General features: G+C 44.2%; 1 protein-coding gene across 3 annotated transcripts in view; it reads right to left on the bottom strand.

The window, feature by feature from the left end:
* Positions 1-18530, bottom strand: part of Kcnab1 (potassium voltage-gated channel subfamily A member regulatory beta subunit 1) — a 381896-nt gene that overhangs the window by 6478 nt on the left and 356888 nt on the right. For all 3 annotated transcript variants that reach the window (XM_037206638.1, XM_037206640.1, XM_028888657.2), the window contains exons 9-13: positions 15360-15445; positions 14579-14699; positions 13449-13543; positions 6384-6504; positions 249-337 (exon numbers count right to left, since the gene is read on the bottom strand). In XM_037206638.1, the coding sequence (XP_037062533.1) occupies positions 249-337; positions 6384-6504; positions 13449-13543; positions 14579-14699; positions 15360-15445 (512 nt within the window). The remainder of the gene's footprint in view (positions 1-248; positions 338-6383; positions 6505-13448; positions 13544-14578; positions 14700-15359; positions 15446-18530) is intronic.

The following is an 18530-nucleotide window of genomic DNA, read 5'->3' as shown; positions in this document are numbered from 1 at the left end:
TTTTATGGTAGGACCTGGGACGTCAGTTGCCAGGTATGAGATTGGAATGCACTGCCCCACAAAAAATGAACCACTGGAATTTGAGAAACTTCTTTGCTACATAAGCAGAGGACAGCCCTAGATCCACGTATTGTGAAGTGTGCTGTTGCTGCTTACGGCTTTGTGTCCCTGATACCTTGTCCTGGACACTGCCTGGAGACACACTGTAGCATTCCCTGGAATTTGCTGGAAGGGGCTTCAGTACTTGCCTGAATGGCACCAAGGTTTTCAATGAGTTGCTCCGGAGTGGATGATCCCAGGAGCACAGAGCTCACACCCTCGTTTCTCAGGCACCATGCTGGAAAGAGCAGAGCACGGGGTCAGGCTTGCTGATGAGCTTCAAAGCATCAGCTACAGTTAGGTTTGTTGCAGCCAAAATTTATTAACCTGTGTGTGTGTGTGTGTGTGTGTGTGTGTGTGTGTGTGTGTGTGTGTGTGTGTGTAGGATAGAGGATACACAGTATTCTCTGGGATTTAAAACTGGGTCAGCACCCCTCTTGTTTAGAAGTTTAATACAATCAATCCATGTATTTGAAGAGTAGGTTTGTGGCTCTGGCTTTCTTATGTTTTGCCCCAAGTGCCAGAGTATTCATACAGCTAGCTACCCATCATAGGAATACATTGTTCCTGAAAATACCCAACACTGCTCACCAACTGATAATGTCTGGATTCTTGTGTCTTCCAGGCTCCCTTTTTGTCTTATACATGGTGTCACTTTTCCTCATCTGTCAGCCTTTTGCATTGATGATTTCAATTGCTTTTTTAAAATCTTAACCAACTCTCAGAGCCCCAATCCTTCCTCTGCTTTAGCAAATCCCATCAGAACAGAACCTGTGTTTCTACTTGGGGGTAGTGTTCTGGAGAGAACCATAGAATCTCGTGGTTTGGTGCCTCACGTGATCCCTCTCTTTTGCCATCTTGCCATTGGCCTTAGCCAACTTGATAATCCTCTCTTTGGCCCTTGCTCATCTCTTTTTCCTCAAATGATATAAGGTATATGGTCTACCCTTTTGGTGCTGTTTGTGGGTTTTTTGTTTTTGTTTTTAGACAGGGTCTCGTGTAGCCCAGGCTAGTCTCCAACTTGCTATGTAGCCAGGGATGACCTTGAACTGAGTTTACTGCCTTCTGGGGAGTGTTGGAATCACAGGCACGGGGCAACAATGTTGGCAGGATCTCTACCTTCAAGCCCTGTGTTCACTCTCAGCAGGTGACACTTCCTTGACCATCTAAACCATTAAATCCACCAGGTAGAATGGTCCTCAGTTGTCTACCTGCTTACTTGTCACAATGACATTGTTCAGTTGCAGAAGAGGATGAATGCTATTCTGGCCTAGGGCCCCAGTGCCCTGGATCCATCTCCCTTTTCTTTGACTAGTTAAACATTTTCCCTCTGTCCCCTGAGTGTCCTGTCTTCTCCAACTTCTGGAAGTTCTGAGAGGTCAGTAGAGACTCCTGTATCCCCTTCATCATAGTCCAGCCCCTTCCTTACCCTTCTTCTGGAAGCCAAGGCCCCCAGGAGCCTCTTGGTTCCAGTGACCATCCTAGTGTGGATCTGCATGTTTCTGCTGGACCCTCTGCCTCTGAACACCTCTTACTGATAGCCTGGCTCAGCCAGTCTCAGTGCCCAGTGCCAGCGTCTTGGCCTCCCAATCGAGAAATCTGGGCTCTTTAAGGATTGTCTTTTGCTGATTCCACCTTCCCTTTTAAATTCCCTGTCTAATTGTTTATTCCTCCAGTTTCTCTAATCCACTGGTTCTTATCCTTAGATAAGAGTTATGTGGAGGGCTGGTGAAGCACCCTCTCTGTGCCTCACAAAAGATTTCTTACTTAGAAGATCTTGGCTTGAGATATGTAGCTTCAAAGTACTTATAGGATAACTTTTTTTTGTCCAAGCTGCCCTAAAACTTTATTTGTAGCTCAAGGATGACCTTGAACTTCTGATTCACTGCCCCCACCTCCTTAGTCCTGGGATTAGAGGAATATGCTACCATCCCAGGTTTATGTCCTGTTGAAACTTAAACTCAGGGCTTCAAGAATGTTAGGCAAGCACTCTGCCGACTGAACTGTATTTCCAGCTTGGGAATTAAACTCTAAGGGGGAAGGAAGAAAGGCTTTATTGAGGTAGAAGTTACATATCAAACATCATTTTATCTGTTTTAAAGTGTACATTAACTACCTTTTTTTTTTTTAAAGTTTACCAGCCCTTAGCGATTTTAGCATGTAACCGTTACTATTTTAAATTCAGTTCTAGTAGACCTTTCCGTCACTCTAATAAAATCTCTGATGCCTACAGGCGTTAATTGATACCTAGTCCAACCTCAGCCCCAGGCAGTCACTTGCTACTTGCTTTTGGATCCGAACGTTTCATTGAAATAGAATAAAGGCGTTGTCTTTTGTGTCTGAGTTCTTTCACCTCACATACACGCGCTCTCTAGTTGCGTCCGTGTTGAGGCGGTGCATCCTTTCCCCGCTGCATGGTATTTTGTTGTGTGGACCCTTGAGGGTCACTGCTCTGGTCCATCCCTCTTCTGCTGCTGCTGTCCTCATTCTGCCCTCAGTAGCTCTCCCTAGAATCACTGGTTTTCCTACTTCTTGCTCCGGCTGCCTCTCCCTTCATACAGATCCCTCACTCGTAGCCGCGGCTTCTCTAGGTTTTATAGCATCGCTTTCCTGACTTGAGCTTGGGCCTGACAAGATCACTTTCCCTTAAGATGACCTGCATTTCTTACCCTGGCAACTTTTATTTTTGATTCTGCCTCTCTAGCTTCAAGGTTCCTGCCTGAACTTTTCAGGAGCGCTGGCTTGCTAATCACGATTCTTAAACATCCGTGATTTCTCCTCCGGTGGGAGCCCTTGCCTGGAATGCACCTTTGGCCTCACTTTTTCTGTGCCTCGTTAACATCTCATCCTTTGTGGTTCCCAGCGGTCCTGCCTTCTCCAGAAAGCCTACCCTGAATCCCAGGCCAGCTTGGGTGCCCTACACATCAATCCCGTACCCCATAGCCTTCTCAAAACTATAAACCCTGTTCTCACATCTATTAATGTTCTTGACTTGCGCATCCGGCTGTGGGATGTAGCTGTCTTGAATTGGATGCTCAGCAACTCACTCCGTACCTGACGCACGGACCGCACTTACTAAATGTGTGCTGGAGAATCATAGGCGCAGAGGCTTGATTGTTCTCCCGCACCTCTGCCTCCTTTTTCTCAGGGCCCTGCCCTCAGCCGTCCTCTAAGCTGTTCCCAGGCCTTTGAGGCAATCACCGAATCCTTCCAGGTGGTCCTACTCAGCACCCTCTCCCTGCTCTTTCCTTTCCCTTGGCTTTATTGCCTTCTGCTTGGCTCTTAGAATTCCTTTTGGAACCAGTGGAAGTTGAGTGCAAAGCGGCGAACTGATTTCAGCAACACCCGATTCCTCTGAGGACTGCAGGGCAGAAGAGAGCCCGCTTTGCAGGGCTGGATAGCACCTGCAGCTGATTCTTCATAATCCGCCTATCTAACGGGGCGTCTCTGGCAGGCACATCCATGGTGCCTGTTAGCTGCCAGTGAGCTGAGTGCTGGCTCCTGGGCATGTGTGTGACTGGGGAGCACCATGAAGGTCCAAGCAGTCTGTTTCCTGCTGGAAGCCTCCCCTCTCCAAGTCACACTCTGCCCTTGGAGATCAAAAGCAATGAGTCTGGAAATCATTCCTTTTGGGGTCTGAGAAGTCTGTGGATAAAAAACTGCTTGTTTGTAAAGAAAGAAGATGACAGGCAAGAAAAACATCTATGGAAGTGGTTCTTAACCTTCCTAATGCTGTGACCCTTTCCTACAGTTCCTCATTCGGTGGTGTCCCCAAACATAAAATGATTTTTGTTGCTACTTCATAACTGTGATTTTGCTACTGTTATGAATAATAATGCAAATATATGATATGCAGGATATCCGACATGCAACCCCTGTGAATAGGTCTTTTGACCCCAAAGGAGTCGGACCCACAGGTTGAGAATCATTGATCTAGGGCATAGGAGGAAAGGGAGGAAAAATCAACACGTATTAATTTAAACCCAAACACTGTACAAAGGGTGCGTCATGAATCTAACATCCAGAGACAGTCTTCATTTTTGAAAGGTTTCCTCTCTAGGAAGGTAATTTATTAGGATTTCTTCCAGAGTTTACTATAATCGTCTTGGTATTTGTGGGGGGTTGGTTCCTTCCTCACCACGATGCAGGCACACTCAATTCTGTCTTATAAAATGGCGTGACATTTGCATACATTCTCCTGTACTCTCTTGGAGTCATCTCCATACTACTTATAATGCCCAATATAATGTAAACGGTTGGTTGACTTGGTGGATATGGAGGGCCACGTGTACTCAATTCAAGTTCCCACCTAAAATCTTATTTACAACAATAGAGTATGTTTTTCTTGTGTATGTTAAGAAAACCTCCAGCCTTGTATGTCTAGTTCTATGTAAATACACTCTCTGGCTTCCGGAGATGGAGACCAAATTCAGGTTGTTAGCCCTGGCACTGAGTGCCTTTACCCAAAGGGCCATCTCTCCAACCTTCATTTCCATTTTACTAGTACTGTTGTTCACTGTAATTTTTAAATGTCTAACCTCAGCAGAGCGAAGCTGTCAACACATACTCCATTACTTATTTGCACAGGCCTTACCCTGGGCTGTGTATCTAATTTGCTGCTCTTTTTTATTAGGATTTTTCCCCTTGGAATTAACTCCTATTTTATTTCTTAATTCTTAGTTACCATGCCAATTCTAGTGAGTCATCCAGTGACATCTGTGAGACCGGGTTCCTCCTAGCATGTACCCCACAGGATGTCCTGAGCCTAAGGAGAAAGGACAATGACAGTGGCGTGTGTGTGTAACACAGCCTAGCACTCCCCAGCCCTGGCAAGTTTGAATGCTTTTGTATTCAATTCGGGGGTCACTATGTGTGACATTGAGCCCAGGTTCAGGCTGAAGGTGCTTCATATAAAAATATATGCTGTGTTTTGAAAACAGGCTGAAAAAAAGTATTTTAAAAACTTCAGTAATGTTATATATGCTGAAATGGTAATTTGGGGATAGATCATGTTAAATAGATTATTAAAATTATTTTCACCTCTTTCTGTTTTACTTTAAAAATACTTTTGGCCAGGCAGTGGTGGCACACGCCTTTAATCCCAGCACTTGGGAGGCAGAGGCAGAAGGATCTCTGTGAGTTCCAGGCCAGCCTGGGCTACAGAGTGAGTTCCAGGAAAAAAGCTCCAAAGCTACACAGAGAAACCCTGTCTCAAAAAACCAGAAAAAAGAAAAAAAAAAAGATATTTTTGAAGTTTTAACTTTGTGTGTGTGGTGCATATGTGTGTGTGTGTGTGTGTCTGTGTGTGTGTGTTTGTTTGAATGTATGCCATATGTCTGCAGGTGCCTTTGGAGGCCAGAAGCCGGTGTTGGGTCCCCTGGAGCTGGAGTCACAGAGGGTTGTGAGTTGCCAGACATGAGTGTTGGGAATTAAACTCTGGTCCTCTGGAAGAGCAGGGAACACTCACTCCTAACCACTGAGCCATCTTTCCAGCTGCTGTTCTCCTTTCGTATTTCGGCCACTGGCACATTAGAAACGAAGTAAGTACTTCCCACTATGTTTTAACGGACAGTGCCAGTGCATGTGGTTTTGGGTGGCCGTGACCTTTCAACAGACTCCACAGCATGCGAAGAACAATTTTCATGGCCGTTGAAAAGTCTCCAGGGGAAGCTGTCCTTGCAGTATCAGCTTTCAGTGTGGCAGGAGCCAAGGGCCTCTGTGGAACCCTGTTTCCCAACCTCTTCCCGGCCTTGTCTGAGTGTCAACAGGGGCAGAAGCTTGAGCCAGAAGAGACGGGTGTCATTGTTAACGACACAGTTCACCTCAGACGCTTGAAAATGTGTGTATTGTCTTCTCCTTTTTTATTAAATTTTTTTCATACAGTATATTTTTATTATTCCCCTTCCCCAAACTCCTCCCAGGTCTTCCCTATCTCTCTACCCACCTAACTTTGTTCTCTCTCTCTCTCTCTCTCTCTCTCTCTCTCTCTCTCTCTCTCTCTCTGTATTTTCACTGATGTGTTCTCATGCAACTGCCTTATAAGGGAGAAAGGAAATAAAAAAAAAAATGTTGTAGCATATAGAAAATTCTGGGAGAACCCGAATAACTCACTTTCTGCTGCATATACCAGAAACTGATGCTCCTGAGACCAGCCTCCCCCGACAGTCGACATGTTACCATGGCAGGGTGTGGGGCAGCCATAGAAAAGTACATTTTTAGTGATCTTGGTGAAAGCTACCCCCCAATCCAGACTCCACTCTGCCATCCCCTAGGAATTTCCTTACCCACAGCCAGCTGAGGTAGTGTGCATCCCAGACGCTCCGCAATTGGAGAAAGGTCTTTTAGCTTGTTTTGCTGTTTTCTCCCTTCTTCGCTTACAATTCTTTCCTTCAGCCACTGGTAGCACTGGGGATAACAAAAACACGGAAGCGGCGGTGTCTTGTGTGAGTGTGATGTCAAAGGTGGTAATTCAATAAATTATAAGAACCTCAGGGTGAGGCTGGAGAGGGCTCATCCGGTAAGAGTGTCTTCTGCCCCTTCAGAGGACATGAGTTTGATTTCTAGCACATCAGGTAGTTCACAACCACCTATAACTCTAGCTCCAGGGGATCCGATGCCCTCTTCTGGTCTCCAAGGGCACCTGAACTCAGGTGGCACACACACACACACACACACACACACACACACACACACACACACACACGCTCAGCTTTCTGTTAAGAGAGACTTTTGCTCTCTGAAGATCATTGTTTTGCATTATTGCTATAACTTGTCTCTTGCCTTATTCCATCCTACCCTCATTGTTATCTTAAAATATTTTATTTATATGTATGTGCATGTGTGTGCAGATGCCCTCTGAGGCTGTAAGAGGATGTTAGATCCTTAAGAGCTGGAGTAACAGGCAGTTATGAGCCACCCAACATGGGTTCTGGGAACTGAACTCAGATTCTCTGCAAGAGTAGCAAGTGTTTTTAATCACTGGGCCACCTCTCCATTTCCCTAATATAATAATATGATAATTATAATAATTACAACAACAATAATAATATTATTATGGGGATTTTGTGTTGACTTTTTATTGTGGTTGGTTTTAATGCCACAAATTAGAATCAATTGAGTAGATGTTTAGAAGACAACCCAGGAAAGTACTCATTAAAAAAGGGGAAAAGATTGACCATGACCCGTAGACTATTGGGTTTACCTTCCAATATATGAAAGGTCTCTGAGACTTTTTCACAGCCCTACTTTGCAGATGACTCTGCTCTTACAGGAGATGTGTGGGAGTCCAGCTGGGCGACCAGTTCCAACATTTTTATGATAGGGTACTTTTGAAGAGAGAGGGATGAGAGATATTAGATAGAAGGGTAGAGGGAGAGAAACAGAAACACAGGATAGCCTCAGGAGGGCCTGGATCCATATCCACTAGCCCTTTCTGTCTCTTCTAAAGGGCCTTTTATAGGAATGCCAAGGGGTGGAGCAAAAGACCTCCCCCTAGCACAGCCAAGTGCAGATCCTTCCAATCACCTAGTAACGACACACATGGTCATGCAATCCTCTAATGCAACCCTGCTGGGTAAAGGAAGCTCAAATCTCACTAGGAAATCTTTGTGGGCCTCCACAGAGATGGGAATTAATTCTCTAATATACAAGGCTAGCAGTAACCAGCTATCGGAGTGAGTGCCTCTAAGAACCTTCCTCTTTTCCTCACAACTATAGATCTGAACCTTCCCAGAGGCACCAGGAAGCTCTGCAGTTGGCAGTTGGCCACAGACACTCTTCCCAAATGATTTCAATAGGCTGCTGGCTTTTTTCATTAAGTATTTTTTCATCCCTCTAAGAATTTCCAAAGAAAAGGATAACCACATTATGTTTTATTGTGATTTTTGGAATAATTTTGCAGATGTGAAAAGAGAAGGGCAGCCTGCCCCGGTTCTGTCTGCTCCTAGATATCAAAGGCTTATGGTCTGGCTCTGCACTTGGGACTTTGCTTGGGAACATGGCCAAGGCTTTCCCAGCTTCAGCCTTGGGAAGTCTCTGATTCTTCCAGAGGAAGGATGCCCGAAGTGACATCTCCAGAGATGACAGCTGGTGCCGGTGGTGATGGGGTGGATGGCTGTGAACAATGAGGACATGATTGGGGCCCAGGCAGCCTTCTTGAGCCAGGGCTGCCCATGTCTGATGGCCCTGAACAGCTGTGGGTGTCCGAAGTGGGAAAATGTCCTAAACCTTACGCAAACTTCATGATTTTTCAGGGAAGCAGTATCTCTGAATGTGACTCAAGCAGAAAATGAGAAAGGTAATAGACAAATGCTTTTGAACAGTTTTTTTTTTTAAAAAGTAGAGTTCCTGAGATTTCAATATGTATCATGTACATTAAGAATGCTTCATTTATCAGTTCTATAGAACTCTATTTTTGAGATAGTATATGTAATGATTTTTTTCTTAAGATTGAAATACACAGTCTCTCTTTCTCTGTGTGTGTGTGTGAGACACACACAGAGAGACAGAGAGAGACAGAGACAGAGAGAGACAGAGAGAGAAAGGCAGAGAGAGAAAGGCAGAGAGAGAAAGGCAGAGAGAGAGAGAGAGAGAGAGAGAGAGAGAGAGATGCACATACACCGGCCATATTGAAGGACTTCTACAAATAGCCCGCTCTGGGGAGATGGCTCAGTGGGTAGTCCAGTGTTTGCTGCACAAGGCCGAAGACCTGAGTTCGGATCCCCAGCCCCCATGAGATGACGTGTGTGTGCCTGTAATTCAAGCACTTCTGCAGTGATATGGGTGGCAGAGACAGGAGAGTTCCAGAACCTCATGGGCCAGCTGGCCTGATGTCTAGAGGAGTGAGCAACAAAAAAGAGACCCTGTCTGACAAGATGGACATTGAAGACGACACCTGAGGTGACTTCTGGCCACCACACATGCACAGTAGCACATGTGTGCCCACACTCACTCACATAAACAGACACTTATTGAAACCTTCTCTTCTGACTCTCAACACGATATATTTCACTGTTGCCTTAATCAGTGGAATGCATAGGGAGTTAGGGTTTTAAAAAAAATACAGTGTTTATACTGCCTTCCTAATACCAAAGGAAACGAAGGGGGTTTTTTTTGGAAATAAACAGCTTTAACTTCCTTTCAAATGGGAAAATGTTAACTGTGGAAAGAGATGAAATCTAACTAAAATGTTCATTATAAAAGTGACCCTGTGTTTTGTAAGGTTGATGGTGAGTATGGTTGCCACTCTGTGGACGGCACGGTGCTGTGGATTTTGTTGCTCCATAACGTTTCCTTCCACATGTGTGTCTCTTGAGCATCTTGAACTGAGATACTTCGTGAACATCAGGGTTATCCCATTGGTCCCTGTATTCTCAGCAACCAACACATACAGTAATAGTTGCCAACAACTAATTTATCTTATGTTTTGGGTTATCTCTTTCTCATTCATTCATTCATTCATTCATTTGGAACTTACTGAATTGTGCCAGGTTCTGTGATGGATTAGAGAGCTTTAGTCAGTGTCTAGGAACTCAAGTGTTGTAGCTGAGTGTCCTTCCTCTTTCAATGATTTCCTCACCAGTCATGTTTGTAGCACCTTCTTTATGAAAAATACTCCAACAAAGTGGTACATGACTGAGCTGACCAAAGTATTTTTCTCTTTTGGCTACTATTGCTGGTCTCACAGGTTGGGCATTGCCTAACTCTGGCCATTCTTCTCTGGTCTGAAGCTAGTGAATCAAAGATCTCTTTTCTTCTAGGATACATTCTCTTAAGGATGTGGCTATTAGTTTTCCTGCTCCCAGCGTCACTGGCAAAATTCGTGTATAGTGGAAGAAAATGGCATATCCATATTAGAAATAAGTAGAGGAGACAGAAGACTAATAATGTTCAAGTCCATGGACAGATCCCTACTGAGCCATGCCCTACTCCATCCTCAAGGATTGTCTATGTGACAATAGAGTTCTTAGAATGAGATTGTTCACACCGAGGTCTGTCTCTGGCAGCCAGAGAACTTCAAGCCTCTGAAAGAAGTGTTGATGGACTAAACAGAGGAAAAGTGCAGGTAACTCAGTAAGTTTATTAGGCTACAGGCTTTGTTCTTAAGGATAAGATGGGAGAGCCACAGGAGGATGAAAAGAACACTCTGGGAGGCAAGGGAGAATACAGTGCATTTGGGTGGGAAATGAAATAACATGGGATAGTAGAGACAAGAATGGGAACATAGACTTGACTTAGATTCCAAGAGGATTTGGGACTTATCCTGTAAGCAGGAACTGAGAAGTCATGAAAGCATTTTAAAATGGATTATGATATGGTCTTTTAGGAAGATGATTAACCACAAGGGCGGATTGTTGGGAAGAGGGAGGAAATGAGAGCATCCAAGTTCACTTGCAGTAAACCTGGTAAGGAAAGATGAAGACCTGCATTAGGGCTGTGCAGGGGCGGACCTGAGTGGCAGGATGTGGTCTGGAGGATGTGGTTGCTAGGCATGGTGAGGATGAAGAGGTGGTAATGTGAGGTGGCACCATGACATCTGACCAGGATGGCTAGACCTTGGGCAGAGAGAGGCATTGCTGATCTAGAGGAAAGTTAAGTTTGAGCAGAAGGGAATGTGGAAGTAGATTCTATTGGGCTTGACAGATACCCGTGCGACATCTGTTAGACTGGAAGAAGCGGTTTGCTTCTCAATAGTGGAGTCAGAGCTGAGGATGTGGAGTTGAAAGTCATTGTTAGAGGGATGGGGCCACCAGAAGAGAAAGTTCCCTGGCTAATCTTGTTGACTGCAAGAGCCCTGGAGAGTCAATTTTTAAAAAAAGTGATTGATTCTTCAATTGTAGTTCAATATAGCAGACATAAAATACATTTCATTGATAATAACAGCAGTGTTATATGAACCATTTGGAGGGCTGTGTTAAAATTTGCCAATGTATCTATCTGTCCACTTGTCTCTCATTTTTCTATTAGCACTCTAATTTAGTCCTGAGGATGCCCTTCCATTTGCTGCTTTAATTTTTTATTTTCATTTTTCACTTTGGTAGTTCCACTTGAGTGGCTTTCCCAAGAACAGGCATGTTGCTCTGAACACACTGGAGAGTTCGTGGCAGTCTGCAGCCTAGCACCTGACGCTAGCTACCTTTCGCTTGGACAGGTTCTAAACATTTCCTGTTAATGTCCCTGTAGTGCCTACTTGACTGACTTCATGAAAGACAACCAAACATTTCCCCAGTTACCTTTTGGGCTTAGCCATAGTCAGTCATTTTGTGTGTTCTCCCCACCCCCCCCTTCCTACTTTCGTTAGTGCGTTTGTGGAAGTTTTCCATCTGTGTGTGAGCTTTTTATCAAACGGTGGTAGAGGCTGCACAGTCACACCGACCAGACACAGCACAACTGCTTCTTCCCTTAAAGACCTGGGTGTGAAAGGAAACAGATGTCTCTGGGGAAGATAACTCACTGACAGCAGGAGGCCTGGCTTCTCCTGTCAGCTTTATCTGTTAGGAGTTTATGGTCTTCGTGTTGCTTAATGTCCCTGGGCTTCAGTTTCTGCATCCGGCAGAAGCCTGCCTCTTGCGGGATTACTCTGAGAACAAATAGCCCACATATGTGAAGTGCTTTGAATTTTTGGGAAAGCCTATGAAAGAATACACAGATGGTCTCTAACTTACCATTGTTTGACTTGGGATTTTCTGACTGATAAGCAGAAGATGTATCAATACAACCTCTGCTAGTCACTTTCAGTCCAATAGTCAATCAGTTACATGAGATAGTCAACTCTTTAGTATAAAAAGGATTTGTATTAGATGCTTTATTTTTCTTTTTTCAAGATAAGGCTAGGCTAAGCTATGATATTCAAATATTAAGTGCATTTTTGACAGGACATTTTGAGCTTATAATGCGTTTGTCTGGGCCTTACCCCATGGTAAGTAGAGGAGTGTCTATATAGCGATTTGGCTTAGCCACAACTGACTGCAAGCTACCTGTGTCCATTTCTCACTGTGAAGATAAAAGGAAGCCAAAGATAACTGGCACATGGCAGGTGTTCAGTTAAAGGACAGTTCTCAGTATTTCCCTTTCCGTCATGCCCTTCCTGCCTGCCTCCGTTTTCACATCTTGCCTAAGATGCCTTTAGTTTTTTTTTCTTCATGGACTTGTTTAGAATTTGTTCTGAACGACCTTCAGTTTTCAGGAACAAGATCTCATTAAATATTCTGAGATAACTGTGCTTTGGGATAATTAAAAAATGAGAACACTGTCATGTCAGCATGCTTTGGGGGATATTTATATCTTGCGATTTTAGAGAACAAACAAGCTAAAATCTCAACTCTTGTAGTCAGAAAGGCTTGGAGCCTTGAGAAGTTTCTAGTTAGGGAAGTGTTGGTGGTCAGTTGTCCTGTCCCATCCATGTGTCTGTATCCTGTCACCGCCCCCCTCCCCCCCCCCCCCAAAAGAGCTGGGCTGTTCTGCTGGTTCAGTGCTAATGGAGGCTGGAGCCTGGGTCAGGACATATGCTTCTTCTTAAGATGACTTTGGCTTGTCTGAATTTTTAAGATCCCTGTATTCTCTCTCCCTTGACATTTCAGAGTAATTTGTGATTGTAATGTTGTTGCACATTCTCTCAAGCTTTTAAAGAACAGACACCTTGTTGTTAATAAGAAAAGATGTTTGTAGTACTCCCCAATAAGTTAATCAGCAGGAAGGGGCCTCTGATGGGACTGGGCAATGGGGAGTGGTCAAGTAAATGATGAACGGAACATTAAGAAACCCACCATGTGGTACAATACATATTGATTTAAAAAAATAAAATAAAACACCCACTGGAGGCTGGTGAGGGTGTGCTCAGTTTCTCTTTCCCTGGGGCCCTCTTTCCTACTGCATTTGGGGACAGGAAATGTAAGCCAACCTCAAACCATACCCAGCTACAGCTGTTTACCTCAAATGGATTAAGCCCTTATGGGTTAAGTTTTGTTTTCTCAAGAAAAGGAAAATTAAATCCTCTTACATAGAAAAGGGATTTTTAAGTTCTGTCACTTCCAGACAAGGAATGAAATACCTCCTTTAACATAAGAATAAGTAAGAATGTAGGGATTTGAGTCTGCAAGCCAACCAGGTCATTGGACACTTTCAGTCCTTAGAGACGAATTCTCTGTGCAGGCAGATTATGAAGGGCTGACTGATCCGTTGCCAGCAGCAGAGAGAGACCTGGGCAGGGCTGAGGGGGCCCTGCCAGAGGCCATGGCTAGCCAAGGCCACAGTGTACTTAAGCTGAGAAGCCCTGGGCCGCTGCTCTGCTCCTAATCCATCATCTTCCCTTCTTCCCTCCCCGAGACTTTTCTAGAAGTTAAGGAAAATACCTTCAGTGATGCTCTAGAACTTTCTGGCACCCCATTTCCGTATTTTCCTGAAATGATTCCACAGGCAAGCGGGGACCAGGTCATTGCACCAACCCCTGTGAGGGAAAAACAACAACAACAACAACACAATCACAGAAACTTGCTTGTGCCGAGTGGGACCGAAAGCGAGGGTGTGTTTCAACAGAGCTCAGTTCTAGAGGAAAGCTGGCCAGATAAATGAGTTAATACCAGCACCCGTCTTTCCATTACAACGTAGGACTTACAAATTGTGCCTCGTTCTTTTATAAACCAATTAAACATGTACTGTCTGTTCCTGGGAGTGAGCTTCTAAGCGAACCCGAAAATACGGCTTATTCATGATCTTTTCACGGCCACAATTCATAGACCAAGAGATAAGAGTTTCTGCTTGCACAGAGAGTCCAAGCTTCATTTCTCCACCAGTGCCTGACAGTACCTGGTGCTTAGCAGGAGCGCAGCCCGCCACCCAGCAAATGCCTGGTACTCGACAGAAACAGCACCAGCTATTGTTGAATCCAGCATTTGACTATTATTTTTAGGGGGAAAAAAAATCATCTCTGGAAACTGCTTTGGCATCTAGGCCTGAAAATGCAGCTTATTGATGTTTCTAATATCCAAATTTCTTGTGTTTGTATTGCCTCTGTGTCCCCACCCTAGGCACTGCTTCCACACAAACTAATTATCCTGACTTGGTGGTTGTTGTTGACTTCCTACTGTCTTACCCAGGCCCAGGCACAGCACGAGAGACATGTGGATGGACCTCTACGTGCTTTTGAAATGGTGCTCAGTCTACTCACAGATGCGTGTTTATGCTGGAGCAAGCACCTATGCAAATCAGCTTTATCCACTGCATCTTCTCTGTGTGTGCAGTTTTTGAGCACCTGCTGAGTGTATGTCTGAAAGTCAATGTACAACTCTGTGATTGGCATCACAGGATCTTGTAGACTAACTATGGACCCACCTGATTTTGCCACTATCTCTGAGATGCACAGTTCTTGTCATCTCTGTATCACATTATTTAGGGACATTTGGGAAAGCATTTTCCTAACACCCCCACCCCATCCTTGATTCTCATATTTCAAAAAATGATCAGATGTAATTTTAAAGATTACCTATTTTATGGTAGAGCTCTGGCAGCTGGACCTCCACCTTCTCTCTCTGGAAAAGATGGTACTCAGCTTGTTCACAGACGGGTGGGATCATGTTGAACTGTCGTGCGACGGAATAGGCTTCCTAGGGACAGAAGAGATTGAAACTGAGTATGCTGATGAGCATTGGCGCTTCACTCTTCATTTCCATGGGGATGCTCATTTCAGTGGAGTAAATATAGAGCATGGAAATAAGCCAAACACATGCAAAGTTATGGTCATAAACTTCACCAAGTGAGGTACCCAAGATGGGAAATCCTTATTCTTTGGGAGGTTTAGACTGAGTAAAGTCTAGGGCAAACTAGTCAAAGCTTGAATTATGAACTATTATAAAGAAGATTTTGTTTGAATATGGTTAGATTTTTAAAGAAATAAAACTCAAACTAAACACTCAGAAGTAATCTATAAGTGGCATGTTATAAGCAGAATAGTTACCCATAAGCTTATTGTAAGAAAGCTAGAATACTCTATTCCCATTTCTCATTAGCTTTGAAATTCTCTCTGCCCTCTTGTTAGCAAAGAACATGCTAAACATGATTCTTATTGGAGATCTGGGCCCCTGTGTTTGTTCTAAACTGCCAGGCTCCAGCCCTGCTAGCCATCTCCCAAATGATGGAACAGATCACAGCATTCCAATGCCATGGTATTGTGAGAAAAGTCTGCAGAAGATATTGCAACTTAAGCATGGTATCTAAAAAATAATGATATGGTGCTCAGCAGCCATCAAAACTAGAAAATAACTCACCATGATCTCCATTGCACTCCACCTGGAGGTGCCCCAGTACATAGCCATGCCTTGATTGATCACGTGCGTCATGGCTCGAACAATTTCTACGGAAGCCCAAACAGTATTCCATGAACTTATCTACTTTACACAGTTAGGTGTTTTCCCTCCTCTCTCCCAAAGTTAGAAGTTTAGTGTAATTATTTGATTAGCGTAATTACTCTTACACTGGTGACAGCATACATTGACCATCTGTGGTTTGGAGGCTTGACAGTACTTTTAGGGAAATTGACACTTCATTTTCAGTTTGCAACAATATTAAACAGTATTAAAGATGTAACGACCACCACAGCTTCTTCCTTTACTTGTATTGCTTGATGGTTCTTGTGCACAGAGCGAGAAGGGAGGGGAGGCATTTGTTTTGACTGTAGAATGTAGGCTCGTAGAGGCTGAACGCCCTGTCTCTCTGTATGGTGGATTTGCAGAGCTGTTCCTTATCCTCAAGAGCCATTTCATAGAGATGACTCAATAACTGTGTCTCACAGGAAGATAAACATATAAAACGCTGAACAAACAGCTGAAGCCACAGGGACTCAAAGCCCACTTTGACACACCCTGTCCTTGACTACTTGGAACTAAACTTTGTTCTAAGACACCCCTGTAATGGATTTCACCAGGGCCTGCTGGTGGGCCCACCCAGTTTACACATTAGCCTCTTTCTGCTTAATAGCACATTTCCTGATCAGGAAGATTAATCCTCTCCCCATGGAGTGGAGCTAAGCTAATCCTCTTGGCACCAGCCAGATGAGCTACAGAACTCAGAGGCATGAAGAGCCTCAAGTTCAAGCTAGCCAAATCCTCAGATAGCACTGGATTTCTTTTGCTTCCACAAAGCACGTTAACGCCACTCCAGGATGCCAGATCCCTGGACGTATTTTAAAGGGTCAAGGTCTTGGACTTCTTTATGTTCCAATAATACCCATAGATTAAATGTCCTTCAAAACAGAAACCTTGCTCAAGAAAGAATTGGGGTAGATACATTCCTCTCTCTCTCTCTCTCTCTCTCTCTCTCTCTCTCTCTCTCTCTTCTATTTCTTCCCCCCCCCACCCGCAGCTTCCTCCCATCTCTGTCTTTCTTCTTTCTTGTTCTTTGAGACAGAGTGTCACTGTATAGCCTTGACTGGCCTGGAATTCCCCTAGGTAGATCAAGCTGTTCTTGAATTTATAGCAATCCTCCGGTCAGTCTCTGCCTCCTGGGTGCTGTGATTACAGATGTATACCCAGCTTGGGGTAGATGTCATCTTATTTGTGTTTACATTGATAGGGCAGGATTCTGATTGAGAGAGCCAAGGTGAGGGTCTTAGCATCTTTGTTGGTTGGCCTACATGTGTTGTTTTAAGGTTCCCTTGGTTTGTTTGTTTTAAAGATGGGAATGCTTTTATTCACTATTGTCTAACAAAGAATTTGGCCTATTAGCTAAACACCCTTTTCTTGTGATCAGTATCCTATCATGGCACTTAACTGTGTTTATTTATCCCTTGTTAGACAAATGTGATAAAAAGTGTAAGAAACCTTTCTGCTCTCCTTCAAAGAGCACACAGAGATGATAAAACTTCCTTGACGCTGAAGCCATTTTTTTTTTTTCATTTTTGCCTTAGCTGAGCCACCTCCATCATTACAAGTCCCTTCCTGTTTGTGTCCTGTTTCTTCCAGAGCTGGGAGCTCATTCAGTCAGCATGTTCATTAGCACCTGTTGTTCTGGAGCTGGATATGCTGAGGTGTGCCAAACATGTTGGTAACCCCGAGAGGTTCACAGAGAGCAAGCTGAATTGGAAGACTTCCCCATCTGTTCTATGCAGACAACGTAGCTGAAGTTTTCTCCAGTCCTGCCTGGCCCACGGTCAGGACAAACCTCTCTCACCTGCCAGTCCTGCGGCTGCTCAGACCCAACCAAGTAAACACACAGAGACTTATATTGCTTACAAACTGTATGGCTGTGGCAGGCTTCTTGTTATCTAGTTCTTCTATCTTAAATTAACCCATATCTATTAGTCTATAAGTTGCCATGTGGCTCGTGGCTTACTGGTACCTTACATCTCACTTTTCATGGCGGGCAGCTAGCAGCGTCTCCTGACTCAGTCTTCCTGTTCCCAGAATTCTCTTCTCTGCTCGTCCCGCTTATACTTCCTGCCTGGCTACTGGCCAATCAGCATTTTATTTATATAGAGCAATATCTACAGCACAGACAAGGTGAAGGAGACAGAGCAGCCAGGTGGCCAGGCCATGGGAAGTTACCTAAGCCTTGATCAGAGCAGTTAAGATGGAGGGGACGTTGTGACTCTTTGAAGACTTATTCATTTACTTGTTGAACACATTTAGTGTAAAAGCCTGGTATTTGTCACACAAAGTGCTGAATCCTGGACTCATCTGTTAGTAAAATGAAAGTCCTAGACTTGGGGAGATTAGGTTTAGATGGCAAAGATGGATAAATAAAGAAGTGATTATAAAATGCAGGGCGTTATAGAAAAATATAAGAAGGTCTAGATAGGAAATGAAAGGGAAGATCTACTAAGTTAGGGCTAGGAATGCCTCACTTGGGAATTATGCTGAAAAATTAACATGAAATCATGTGAAGCATGGGAGAATAACATTTTAGGATGATGGAAGAACATGTATAGGACACTGAAAACAGAAAGAGCTCAGTGAATTCCCGCAATTGAAACAAAGCTAGGTAGCAGAAACCCAGCAAGGAAGAGCAGGAGTTAGAGATAAAGTTGGCAGAGGGCAAACCAAACTGTATGTTCTAGAACGTTGAATGCAGTTGTTACCGTTTTTTAGTCAAGGGAATGAGAGAGACATCGTGTAATCAGAGTTTGTATCTCAGAACGCCATCCCTGCCTATGCTGTGAAGAACCAGTGAAAGAGGAAGCCCTGGAGTACGGGCCTCTGGGAAGATTCTGCCATGTTGCAAGAGTGACCCGGAGGAGGGTTTTGGTAATTAAGATGGATCAGACTGAGTGTGGCACATCCCAGGCAGGAAGAAACCAAGGCCTTCTCCCAGATACCTGCTTATAGAGAAGAGGGCAATGGGAGAAAGCCAAGGGCTCTTCTTCGGATGTGAGGAACACGGGGGATGCTGTGGGTGACACTGTGGGGGATGCTGAGTTGAGGAGTCTGGAGCCCTGAGATAAT

The sequence above is a fragment of the Peromyscus leucopus genome, chromosome 6 (genome assembly GCF_004664715.2).
Source record: "Peromyscus leucopus breed LL Stock chromosome 6, UCI_PerLeu_2.1, whole genome shotgun sequence".
In the NCBI taxonomy this organism is placed as follows: Eukaryota; Metazoa; Chordata; class Mammalia; order Rodentia; family Cricetidae; genus Peromyscus; species Peromyscus leucopus.
Note: the sequence above shows the minus strand (reverse complement) of the source record. Positions and strands in the feature narration are given on the sequence as shown.